Below are 12,560 nucleotides of genomic sequence, written 5' to 3'. Positions count from 1 at the left end.
CCTAGATAAACAAGTTTGGTTCCCCTCTAGTAAGGGAATTTATTCCACCTGTAGTGCATATCAAGTGCTGGCCAAGTCTGAGAGAAGCTCCCTCCCTAACTGTTCTAATTTAGGGAGAAGTAAAAGGATGTGGAACGGAACTTGGAGTCTGCGGGTCGCTCCCAAGGTCAAACACATGTTACGGAGGGCAACAAATGAAGCTATTCCAACTTTGTTGAACCTGTGGAGACGAAATGTGGTATCATCAGTATCATGTCCTAGGTGTAACTCGGCTTGTGAATATACTATTCATGCATTGTGGATCTGCCCTGTTCTAATGGTTATTTGGGAAGCAGATGAGGTCAGTAAAAAATTTCTAAAATACAAGTTTTCCAAATTTGATAATTCAATGGAAATGCTTGTTATGATGAAGGACAGGATTGATATCAATATGCTAGCAGTGATTTTCTGGATGATTTGGGAAAAAAGAAACTCTGACTGAGTGGGTGGTTGCTTCCTAGATCTCCAAGCCCTTTGAACCAAGGCTATGCTCTTCCTCCATGATTTCTACTCGGCTCAGGTACTTTGACAACCCCATTCTTCATCAATTGGGAGTAATACCAGGTGGCTTCCTCCGATTCCTTTGTCTTATAAGGTGAATTTTGATGGAGCCGTCTTCAAGGAATTGGGAGCTGCTGGTTTGGGAGTGGTTATCCGTGACTCTGAGGGACTGGTAATTGGTGCTTTGGCTGAACGAATTCCTATCCCAAATTTTGCAGCCACAGTGGAAGCTTTAGCTTGTAGAAGAGCGATCTTGTTTGCTAAGGAGATGAGTATTTTTGAAGCTACTTTTGAGGGGGATGCCGAGATGATCACAAATGCTCTTAAGAATGGAGGTACCAACCATCCAGAGTTTGACCATGTTATTCAGGATTCTCTTGTTCTAGCTAGTGCTTTTCGTTTCTGCAATTTCTCTCATGTAAAAAGATTAGGCAATTTAGTTGCCCATTATCTTGCCAAGATAAATCCGGTAATGAGCTACAAGTTTGGATCGAGTCCGTTCTTGATGATATAACTCCCTTTGTATCTTGTGACTTTTTACTTTTCAATAAAGTCGACCTTCGGATTTGGATTCTCAAAAAAAAAAAAAAAAAAGTATCATAAGAGGTTTCTCAAAAAAAAAAAAAAAGTTTCATGAGGTTTTTTTTTATTTTATATATAAGATAGAATTTCTACTCTAACTTAAACTAAGTGTATATGTGTGTGAAACTCCCTTCTGGAGACTTAAACCCCAACCCTTGCCCCCCACACCCCACAAATACTTATACTTGTGTAGTGACTATCGCACCAAATGTGTGCAGTGGTAAAATTTCATAAGTTCAAAACAGTGTAAAATGCAAAGAATGCACCAATCCGTTATGTTACCATATATAGGCATGTATAAGTGTTCATCAAAAAATATATATGGGCATGTATAAGTGAAGTGGCAAGAACCAAAAGGCAGTATTTCTATTGATTAGTTCTATCCCAAAAAAAATGTAAACTATTAATAATTCTTAAACGCAAAAAATAAAATTTTATTAAAAAAAAAAACAGAGTTGATAAGAACAATTTTAGAAAAAAAATGGTAAATTACATAATTGATTCCTATCCTTTACATTATGTGTTAATTTGGTCCTTAGCTTTTCAATTGTGTCAATTTAGTCCTTAACCTTTTGATTTCATGTCAATTTAGTCATTGTCGGTGTGTCTTAGATGGAAATACCTAAAGTGTTTAACGGACTAATAAATAAATATTTTTCATGCCACATCAACTGGCAATTATACAGTTATATCATAATAAAATAAAAGAAAAAAGAAAATGGAGAGAGAGATCAAGAAAAAACTTTTGTTCTTACGTTAGATAGATTGGGAAAACTAGATCTCACTCTCACTTCTTTCATGGCCACATAGCTCTGTAAGCTTGTAAGTTGTAACCCATAAGAAGAATGGCCAAACTAGCACTGCCCATTCCCACACTAATTCTGCTAGTCCTTCTTTAGAATTTTCATAGAAGATAGTGACGGCTTTATTATTGTTCTGCCTACACCCATGCAATCAAAACCAACGGCTTCTTATATTTGTTATTTTTCTTCTAATTCGGTGTTTGTTGTGTCGCTGGTGTATTTGACAACAATTTCATTGAAACCAGTGGATTTTTTCTTGTTTTTGACATTGTTGTTGATGTAGTGTTGAAGCTAAAGCCTTGCCTTAATCCCAGTAGAAATCTTGAAAAAAGATGTCAAAATTGAAAAATTATGAAATGGAGTTAAGGATTTAATTTTCCTCCAATCTAACTCCACATGAGAACAGAAGTTTGTTCTTCTTTTTATTTTTTTTTCTTTAAAAAAAAAAAAAAATTAGTATGAAGTGTTTATACTGCTGGTAGTTGAAGTGGCATAAAAAAAATTCAATTATTAGTCCGTTAGACATGTGAGATATTTCCATCCATGACATAACGACAGTGATCAAATTGACACGGTACTTAAAAGTTAGGGACTAAATTGACACAATTGGAAGGTTAAAGATTAAATTGAAATATGATGTAAAGGATAGGGACCAATTATATAATGTACCAAAAAAAAAAAATACCATAGGATTAATGCAATAAGGTTTTAAATGATGTGGGAAACTTACTGAACTTTTTCTAACTTTCAAAAAAAAAAAAAAACTTATCTAAATTTTTGGTTGAACTTACACACTCACGTGAATAAAGCTTTAAATTTTTTTTTTTTTAGATTCCACATGAATAAAGATTAGAAAATTGTTTCTCAAAGAAAAAAAAATCAAAATTAGATAGTTATCATTTTGTTTTTTTTTTTTTTTGTTTTATAGGAAGATAGTTATCGTTTTATTAATGAAGAAGTGATAAAGTAGCAGGTTTTTTATTAATAAGATAAAGTAGCAGTTGATAATAAATAAGTTGTTTGTTCGGTGTAGCAATTTAATGCAATGACAATTTCGAAGTTTAACTTTTATTATATAGTATATGATGTTAAAGTTATTTTTTATTTTTTATTTTTTTGGTGAGTGGAAGGCTGAAAATTTCATTGAATAGAAATAAGATCATACAAAGCAATAGGAGAGATAGAGCTTGGATTCCTTGGAAGCTCTTCCATCCACACTGCCAAATTGTCAACAAAGTGAGAAACTTGAACAAGAGCATGAGCTACTTGATTACACACTCTATGGAACAAAAAGAAAACTAAAAACATTCTATAATGGCCTATTTGGAATGAGAGGGGAGGGAGGGAGGGAGAGTAGAGGGGTGTGGAAAATAGTTGGCTGAAAATAGGCTCATTTTGGACCAATTCATATCTACTCTACTGTACTCTCCCTCTCTTCCCTTCAATCCAAACAGACCATAAATGACATATGAGGATAGAGCTAGAACTTTGAGAATGTAGAGTTTGAATGAGCTGCTAGGAATTGCCTTCAAAATTCACACTATGAATACCAAGTGCTTGAGCGAAGACCACAACGTGTTGAGCCACCAATGCTTCGATTTCTTCTAGAGAAAAGCAACCAACAAGCTTCTCACTATAAGAGATGTGATAATCTAACCATCTACATCTCAAATAAGAGATGGTATCTCATCTGCCAGGCGCATGAGACCATTGTCTCACTGACAGCAGAATTCCACACTTGTGGGACACATTTGTCAGTGAGACAATAGTCTTATGCGCCCGACACATACACTATTTTTCCCTTAAACAACTACTCCAATACCATAAGCAGTGGTTTCAAAAAAGACTACTCTGACAAAATTAATCTTACAAAGGCCAAAGTGTGAGGGAATCCATGAAATTTGATAATTTTAGGTATGCATAATTTGGTTCCCCAAGTTATAAGTAATGTATGAATATATAATTCGACCTACAAATTAAAAATTCTAGCTTATCCCCCCTAAGTATTACTCTCATATTATTGAAAAAAATTTCAATAGAATAGCTTTATTTATTAATTTATTGTTATTTGGGAAGGTGTGAATAATATAATGGTAACTTGGGTAGCGGCACACTGGGGTAAAGAAAAGAAAGATGGACATAATCTAATGGCAACTAGGTCCCAGATTGTTGTTTTATTTTATTTTATTTTATTAATTTTAAAACAACCAGTCCCAGTTAATCATTATTCATTACTACTGGAGTAAGTTTTGGTATATTTTAAATTGTTCTTGTCCAATATTTTATAGGGTCAAGCTTAGGTCCAGTGTCCTGTAATACTAGACTCGTTAAGATGATGACATGTATCCACTTTTAGACATGTGTCCCTATCTGACCAGGTCTAGTGCACTGATGCAATGGACCTAAACCAAGTCATTTTTTTACATACATGCTACATGTCTCTCGAATGAAGGCTCTAGAAAGTAGAAAGCACTCTATTGCATTTGTACATAATCATGACTTCGTGAGTTTCCAAATTAAAAAATAAACAAAATTTGCACAAATCCATGCACAACAAAGTGACAAGTCTTGATGATAGTTCGAAATAGCTCAACTTATTAAATTTTTTATTGTCGAGTAAGAATTAATTATTGTCTTATCATCTATACTACTATTATTTAAAAGACTTTCCCTATTTGGGATGGACTTTTCCTATTTTAGATGGATAATTTTGTGGTTTAAAAATATCCTTACATCCTAAGTTTAAGGAGTCATAAAACTTAGGGACAACTCAGCAAAAATACATTTCTAACTTTACGTGTATACAAAATAGGACTATTATGTATTCAAACACTGAATTGCCCCAACTCCCCCATACTCCTTCATTCACTCAGAATTCTAAGCCCATGTTTTTTTTTTTCCCCTTTATTCAGACTCATTTAAGTAATTTTTTTTTTTTTTGAATTTGCAGTTTCCTTACTCCTAATCTCAAATTTTTCGTTTTTTTATTTTTTTTTTTTCATATCTCTCTTCTTCTTTATTTTGAATAAAATTTAAAAAAAAAAAAAAAAACTCATACTATAAAACTATTACTATAACTTCTCATCCATAAATTTAAGCACTACTACATATCTTTATTTTTTTTTGAATTGCAACCAAATTGTCAAAAAAAAACATAAATAATGTCTTCTCTTCCCCTCTCCCTCTTTCTCTCTGAAATATAAGTTGAGGTAATATTCGTAATACTCAATCTTTTTTATGTTTTCTTACTCACATGTTTGTATGTCTTTTTTATTCTCTTCTCCACTAGAATTTATTTATATTTCAAATAATCATTTTTTATATAAAAAATACATAGAAAGGACAATCGATGCAATATAGAAATACAAATAATTATTCAAATGCTAGTAATAATAAAGAGCAATCGTCATATAATAAAGCCTCAACTGCCAATACTTACACTTATCATTTCACTACAAACAAAATATAACAAAAATAAATGGTAGCTTAAACACATGTATTTCCAAAAAAAAAAAAAACTAAAAACTGTTGTTTTAAACACACGTAACAAACATACCCTTATTTTTTCAAACAACCAGGTCCCAGTTAGTCATTATTCATTACTACTTGAGTAAGTTTCGTTATATTTTAAATTGTTCTTGTCAAATTTTTTATATACATGTCTCTCGAATGAAGGCTCTAGAAAGTAGAATGCAATCTCACACTGCACTATTGCGCGCATTTGTACATCATCATGACTTCATGAGTTTCCAAATTAAAAAATAAACAAAAGTTTGCACAAATCCATGCACAACAAAGTGACAAGTCTTAATGGTAGTTCAAATTAGCTCAACTGATTAAATTTTTATTTGTTGAGTAAGAATCAATTATTGTTTTATTATCTATACTACTATTATTTAAAAGGCTTTCTCTATTTCGGATGAACTTTCTTATTTGGGATGGATAAGTTTGTGGTTTAAGAATATCCTTACATCCTAATTTTAAGGAGTGCTAAAACTTGGGGACAACTTAGCAAAATTACATTTCTAATTCACATGTCTACAAAATAGGACTATCATGTATTCAAGACTTGAATTGCTTCGACGCCCCATACTCCTTCATTCACTTAGAATTTTAAGCCTATGTTTTTTTTTTCCTTTGTATCCAGACTCATTCAACTATATATATTTTTTTTAATCTTTTTGAATTTGCAATTTCCTTACTCCTAATTCACTTTTTTTTTTCTTGTTTGTTTGTTTGTTTTTTTAATATATCTCTTCGTATTTATTTTGAATTAAAAAAAAAAAAAAAACTCATACTATAAAACTGTTACTATAACTTATCATCCATAAATTTAGGTACTACTACATATCTTTATGAGAAATGATATGTCCATAATATTTTTACAACATTTTTACAACAAATCCTAAGTGGCAGGATGTTACTGGTTGTTATTGTTGGGGCAAAAAAGTAATCTTAGTGTTAGGTTTAAATTTGAACCAATAACAACTAACCACCTATGATTTGTTGTAAAAATGTTGTGGACGTAGCACCTCTCTATCTTTATTATTATTTTTTTTAAATTGCAACCAAATTGTCAAAACAAAACATGAATAAATGTCTTCTCTTCGAGAGGTGCTACGTCCACAATATTTTTACAACATTTTCATAACAAATCATAGATGATTAGTTATTATTGGTTCAAATTTGAACCTAACATTAAGATTACTTTTTTTGCCCCAACAATAACAACTAGTAACAATTTGCCACTTATAATTTGTTATAAAAATGTTGTGGATATATCATTTCTTTTTTAGTAATAGTCTATCTATTTTATGTTTTCTTACTCCCGTGTTTATATGTTTTTTCTATTCTCTTCTTCACTAGAATTTATTATATTTCAAATAGCCATTTTATAAATTTTTTTTTTTTTTTTTAAAAAACATAGAAAGGACAATCAAGACAATATAAAAATACAAATAGTTAAGAGCAATCGTCATAAAAGTGGAGGCTCAACGGCCAATACTTACACTTACCATTTCACTAAAAACAGAATATAACAAAAATAAATGGTAGCTTACGTGTTCCCGGTCCTCAAGGGTGAAAAAAAATAAGAAAGTGGGTAGGGTTTGCGATCCGAGTCAGCAACGTGTCAGACTCATCCACTACTGACACGTCACATGAAAGGGACACGTGGCTTACATGAAGAAGTGTCTTGGCCTCTATATAGAGCCACCAACCCCCTTTCTTTCTTTGCAGACCTGAATTTTCGATCGGTCCCAAACAAACACAAGGAGTTCCACCTTTTACGAACTCTTCTCAAGAAGTAGCACTTCTATTAGGACCAGGTTACTGTTTGTTTTTTGGGTTTTGGGGTTTGGAATTTGTTCTTGGAAAAATGAAAGAAAGCACGGGAAACCCATTGCTTATCAAGTCTTTGAACCACATCTCACTTGTTTGTAGATCAGTTGAGGAGTCCATAGATTTCTATCAGAATGTTCTTGGGTTTGTCCCTATCAGGAGGCCTGGCTCTTTTGATTTTGACGGTGCATGGTAATTAATTCATTTCACGCACAAGAAATCAAAATGAAAAGAGTTCACATAAAAAATAAAATAAAAAATGAAAAGAGTTTAATTTAGATGAAAAAAATTAATGGGAATCTATTTATATCACTGTCCCTTTTCATTCTTGGATTCATTAAAGTTTCTTGATAATTTTCTTTATTGGGTTTTGATAATCTGTGTATGTTTGTTCTATATATGTAGGCTGTTTGGGTACGGGATGGGAATCCATTTATTGCAATCAGAGGACCCGGAGAGCATGCCCAAGAAGACTGAAATTAATCCAAAGGATAATCATATCTCTTTCCAGGTAATTTTGGATCTACGTACTGTGTGTGTGTGTGTGTGGTATACGGTTTAATTTGTAGTTCTTAACAAATTCTATGGCAGCGTTTTGGTTTTGCTAAATTTTGTGATCCATTGATCATTCTGCTAACAGGGCCATGAGTAAAATATATTTTACTTTTTTTTTTCCTTTTTAATTTCCTTCTTAGAAAATTAACAGCGTTTTGAGTTTGTTGGTTTGATTTGATATTATTATACTGAGAAAGTTGAGTCATTTGAGCTATTAATTTAATTTATTTATAATAATTCTTTTAGTTTTTTATTTGCAATTTGTTTCTATTATAAATCTCCTCGTTACTAGTATGTAACTATGTATCAATGATATTAAGAATATATTATTTGTTTTTTTAACACTTTTCAATTGATATATATATATATATATATAGCTGTAACTCAGAATCAGAACGGAAATATTCTATTTTAATATATATAAACCAAAATGGGGACTGAAATTGAACGGATAACTTTGATTTTATTTTAATAATGGTTTTTTTTTTTTTTTTGGCTATGAAGTTTCTGCTCTGATTATTTAAATGGTTCATTGGTTCATGCAATAATACAATTGCATAATTAAAGGGAAAAAAACTAAACAAAGAAGTGATACAAAAAATACCACAAAAAAAAAAAAAAAACAATTCAGGCATTATTTTCTTTTGGATGAATGCAGAGAGAAAAGGATGACCCTCGCCCAGCTTTTGGGGAAATTTTAGGTAAGTTTTTTTTAGCTTTAAAAATTAATTTTGAGGGTGAATTGGATTAAATTTCGTTCTGCAATTTTTTTTTTTTTTGTAATCTCTTTGAGGTGTATTTTAATATTTATTGCTTTGTATTTTCTTACATTCTGAATCTCTGTTACAAACCAACCAACCTATGGTCAAATTGCTGATAGTTGGAGCCCTTAAAATATTAACCTATCATTGGAGTTCTAAGACTAGTGGTTGTGAGATTTCATTTTAGACCACATGAATTGGGGAAGTATTATATATAAGAAAGAAAAAACGAATAAAGATTTTCTTTTTACCTCAAAACAGAGCCCGAGTTATATATTCCTATGATACAGGATACAGATCTTAGGCCTGGCCCAAACCTAAGGTGTTTTGGTCCTTCACGTGATCCTTGACCTATCCTATGGAGACAATCAAAGGAAAAAACAATATGATGTTATTTGGGAAGAGCATGATTATTGAAATACAGTAGAATGGTTGGTAAAGATTAGTTTAGTTGAAATGGTAATGCACTGGCAGTATATAAGAAAGTTGCAGCTAAATTTGAGTCTTAGCGTTCGGGTTTAGCTATTGATCATAAGCTAGTTTTTTACTTTAATTATTCATTGTTTGTGATTGTTACATTACTTTTTATCTTATCTTTATTTCAAATAATATAAAAGTTTAAACTTTTTAAAAATAAATTAAGTTTTAAATATTTATTTTACTTTATGTAAATAAATTACTGAAAAAAAAAAATTCTCAAACAGACATGTTCCATACATGCTATAGATACATGTTATATACAAAAATCCCCTCGTGGATTTTTCATTACACTAAAAAAATTCAAGGTTTCAAGCAGGGTGGTCGATACCGTACCGGTACCGGCCAGTACATACCGTACTGGCCAGTGCACCGGTACCAGTACACTTCTATTTTGTACTAGAAAAAATACCGGCCATACCGGTCACGTACCAGCCATACCAGCCAATTTTGGGCAATACCGGCCGGTATAAAAAAAAGTTTTTTATTTTATTTTAGTTTTGTAATTTTTGAATTTTCGTAAGGGCATAATGGTAACTTATTTACATTAACTTATTAGTATTATTTGTTTTTTTAGTATGCAATGAACAATTAAGCTTTCTATTTTTTAGATTGTGTTTTTTTTTTCTTTTAATTGATACTAAAGTCTAAAACTATGAATAATTTGTTCTGAATTGAGATAATGTTTTATGATAAACTTTTATATTTACTATAATATAAGTGAAATATTATATGCTTATAAACATAGTTCTAGAGATTTTGGTGTGTGTATATATATGTGTATATATATATATATATATATATATATATATATATATATATATATAATAGCTGTAAACCTGAAACGGTACACCGGTATTGACCGGTATCCAAAATATATCATATCAGTGGCCAAACTGGTACAACCTCCGGTACGATATTGACTTCCTTGGTTTCAAGTATTAATTACACTCAGCATCTCTATAAGATATAATTTTTTTTTTTTTTATACGTAAACTAATAATATAGAAAAGATTAAGTATTATTTTTTTTTGGTAAGTGAAAAGATTAAGTATTACATTCAAATCTTTAAGGATTTTGTATAAAACTATTAATTTATTTTAATGTGATATACTGATATGTGATGTGACGTGACTATTTATATGTTTATCTGTACAAATCTTTTATAGTGGCGTACATTAATTATTCTACAAATACAACAAATGTTATTAATATAAGGCGATTTATTTATTTTTAAATGATTATTGATGTGATGTGAATTGATGTAACTATTTATACAATAATTGTCACTAATGGTTGATTCCTAGATTAATTTAGAATAGAATAGAGAGTTACGTACGTTATATTTTCATAATACTTTCGTAAATAAAAAGTGATGTAACTATTTTATATAATATATTGTCAATATCGATTGATTGAGTATCGTCGTATTTTGAATTAATTTATGATAAAGAGTTACGAATACTGCATTTTCACAATACTCTTATAAAAATTTCTAGGTAGTAAATTATTATTAGTTCTAATTTAAACTTATCATTAAAACTACAATTTTGTTTACAAGTACTTAAAATTGGTTGTGAAAATATGGTAAGCATAATATTTCTCCTAATTTAATTAGAAAAATCTAATGATCATGTTACTTGCAATGAAATTGTAATATAATTTATAACAATTTTGATGATAAAAGTTACAAAATTCTGCATGATGGGCAGTGTGAGAGCATGGGTGCAGTTGAGAAGAAGCTGAAGGATATGGAAATTTCTTACGTGCGATCAATGGTGGAGGAAGGTGGGATTCATGTTGATCAACTCTTCTTCCATGACCCTGATGGCTTCATGGTGGAGATATGTGATTGTGACAACCTCCCTGTGATTCCATTAGCGGGCGAGATGGCTCGATCTTGCTCGCGCGTAAACCTTCAGATGGTGCAGCATCAGCAGCAGATCCGAGTGATTCAACAATAAGAAACAAGATTTGTTAGGTGGAGTTGTTGACAATAAAATTCATGAGAACTGCTTGCTTGTTTTTATTTGTGTGTCATTTTCTATTTGCTTAAGTTTTGTAATAAGACAAGATTTGACAGTGAGAACTCATACAAAGTGAGGACTCGGGTTTGTTTAAAAACTTTGAAAATTGGAATCTATTGATCTCTCTTGCCTTTTTAAATCTCAAACCTATCGTTTTCTGATTCATTGCCATGTTGTTGAAAACACCTAATTTAGTTTATAAATTCAACTTAATCTAAGTGGGTCAGTGACGTAGTTCTATAGTAGTATAGTACGGGCCGTAATGCTTCACAAACAAACGGAAAATGGTTCATGTACTTTTTGTTTGTACTAAGGAAGTTGCTGTTTTTATTTTTATTTTATAGGGATGAAAGAAGGTTTTTCTTTTTTCTTTTTTCTTTTTTATATATAAAGAGAAGCTGTCCCAATTTTGGTTAGGCTTTTGAGCTACCAATCAATGATATTTTAGAAATCCTATAGATTGATAGTGTGGTGGGTTGAACCTAGAATTTTTGAGTTTACGTTATATCCCAAACTAATAAATCTATCACCTGAATATTGGAGAATGTTTATCTTCAAACTAATTTGAAAGGAAACTCTTTTAATTCTTTCTATATATGTTTTTTTTATTAAATGTGAATTCTAAAAAGAACAACAGTTAGATTGCATTTTTTTTTTTTTTTGTTCTTAACATATTTATCAAATTTCATTCAAATCAAATGTTATATGCTATTTGATCAATAAACTTATTTTTTATACATTTTATTTTATCACAAAAACTTGAAATTTTTAAATATGTTATTAATGATATATCTATTTATTTTTAATATTCTTAAAATTTTGCAAGTATAGAAGATAAGAGTATGTATTTCAATGATTAAATTTTCAAAAATTTAGATTCAATAAAAAGATATGAGAGGAGTTTTAGTTTGGAAAGAAATCTTTTTCATAACCGTGTTAGAGATGAAAGAAACGTGTGTGGAAATCTGATTTAGGCTTATTTCTTTTGAGGAAAGAGACCTCTAGTATTGCATTAAAAAAACAAAACAAAATACAAAAAACATATATATATATATATAAAATAAAATATATAAAAAAGTGACCTATCGTGGACGTGATCTATAAAAAAGAAGTATTCTAATTCAAAGCTGATGTTTTTGTTCGGTTCATATTTCAGAACGAGCTACACGTTAGTCGTCCCACCCACCAGTGCTATGAAAATTTAGATGCTAACGTTTGAAAGTGACATTCTGTTTTACTACAAGGTGAGCACTAATTTTTCCAAAACAGCAACGAAAAATGATTGGACAATTTAGACATGCAACACTATTTACAAGCTCGTTTTCATAATCGTCACTCGCTTGCCTTTTTTATGGGGACCTACATGCAAAAGACAAGGGGAAAACATATAATTGTCCCCAGACTTTTCAGAATAGTAAAACACTAAAACTAGTTGCATAAAGTTTATAACCACTTAGAATTAATGGGGGGTTTAT

General features: G+C 30.8%; 2 protein-coding genes across 2 annotated transcripts; both read left to right on the top strand.

Annotated features, from left to right (window-relative positions):
- The first annotated feature begins 127 nt into the window (after positions 1 to 127).
- On the top strand, positions 128 to 1,054 carry LOC142634981 (uncharacterized). Its single transcript, XM_075809207.1, has 3 exons — positions 128 to 340; positions 501 to 559; positions 604 to 1,054. Exons 1-3 carry the CDS (start codon positions 128 to 130, stop codon positions 1,052 to 1,054), a joined length of 723 nt encoding a protein of 240 aa, XP_075665322.1.
- A 6,090-nt stretch (positions 1,055 to 7,144) lies between these two features.
- LOC142636510 (glyoxylase I 4-like) lies at positions 7,145 to 11,231 on the top strand. The gene is made up of 3 exons (XM_075810761.1): positions 7,145 to 7,457; positions 7,671 to 7,776; positions 10,771 to 11,231. The coding sequence occupies exons 1-3, from the start codon at positions 7,303 to 7,305 to the stop codon at positions 11,020 to 11,022; spliced, it is 513 nt and encodes a 170-aa protein (XP_075666876.1). The 5' UTR covers positions 7,145 to 7,302; the 3' UTR covers positions 11,023 to 11,231.
- Positions 11,232 to 12,560: the final 1,329 nt, after the last annotated feature.

The sequence above is a fragment of the Castanea sativa genome, chromosome 5, assembly GCF_040712315.1.
Source record: "Castanea sativa cultivar Marrone di Chiusa Pesio chromosome 5, ASM4071231v1".
NCBI classification, from domain to species: Eukaryota; Viridiplantae; Streptophyta; class Magnoliopsida; order Fagales; family Fagaceae; genus Castanea; species Castanea sativa.
Note: the sequence above shows the minus strand (reverse complement) of the source record. Positions and strands in the feature narration are given on the sequence as shown.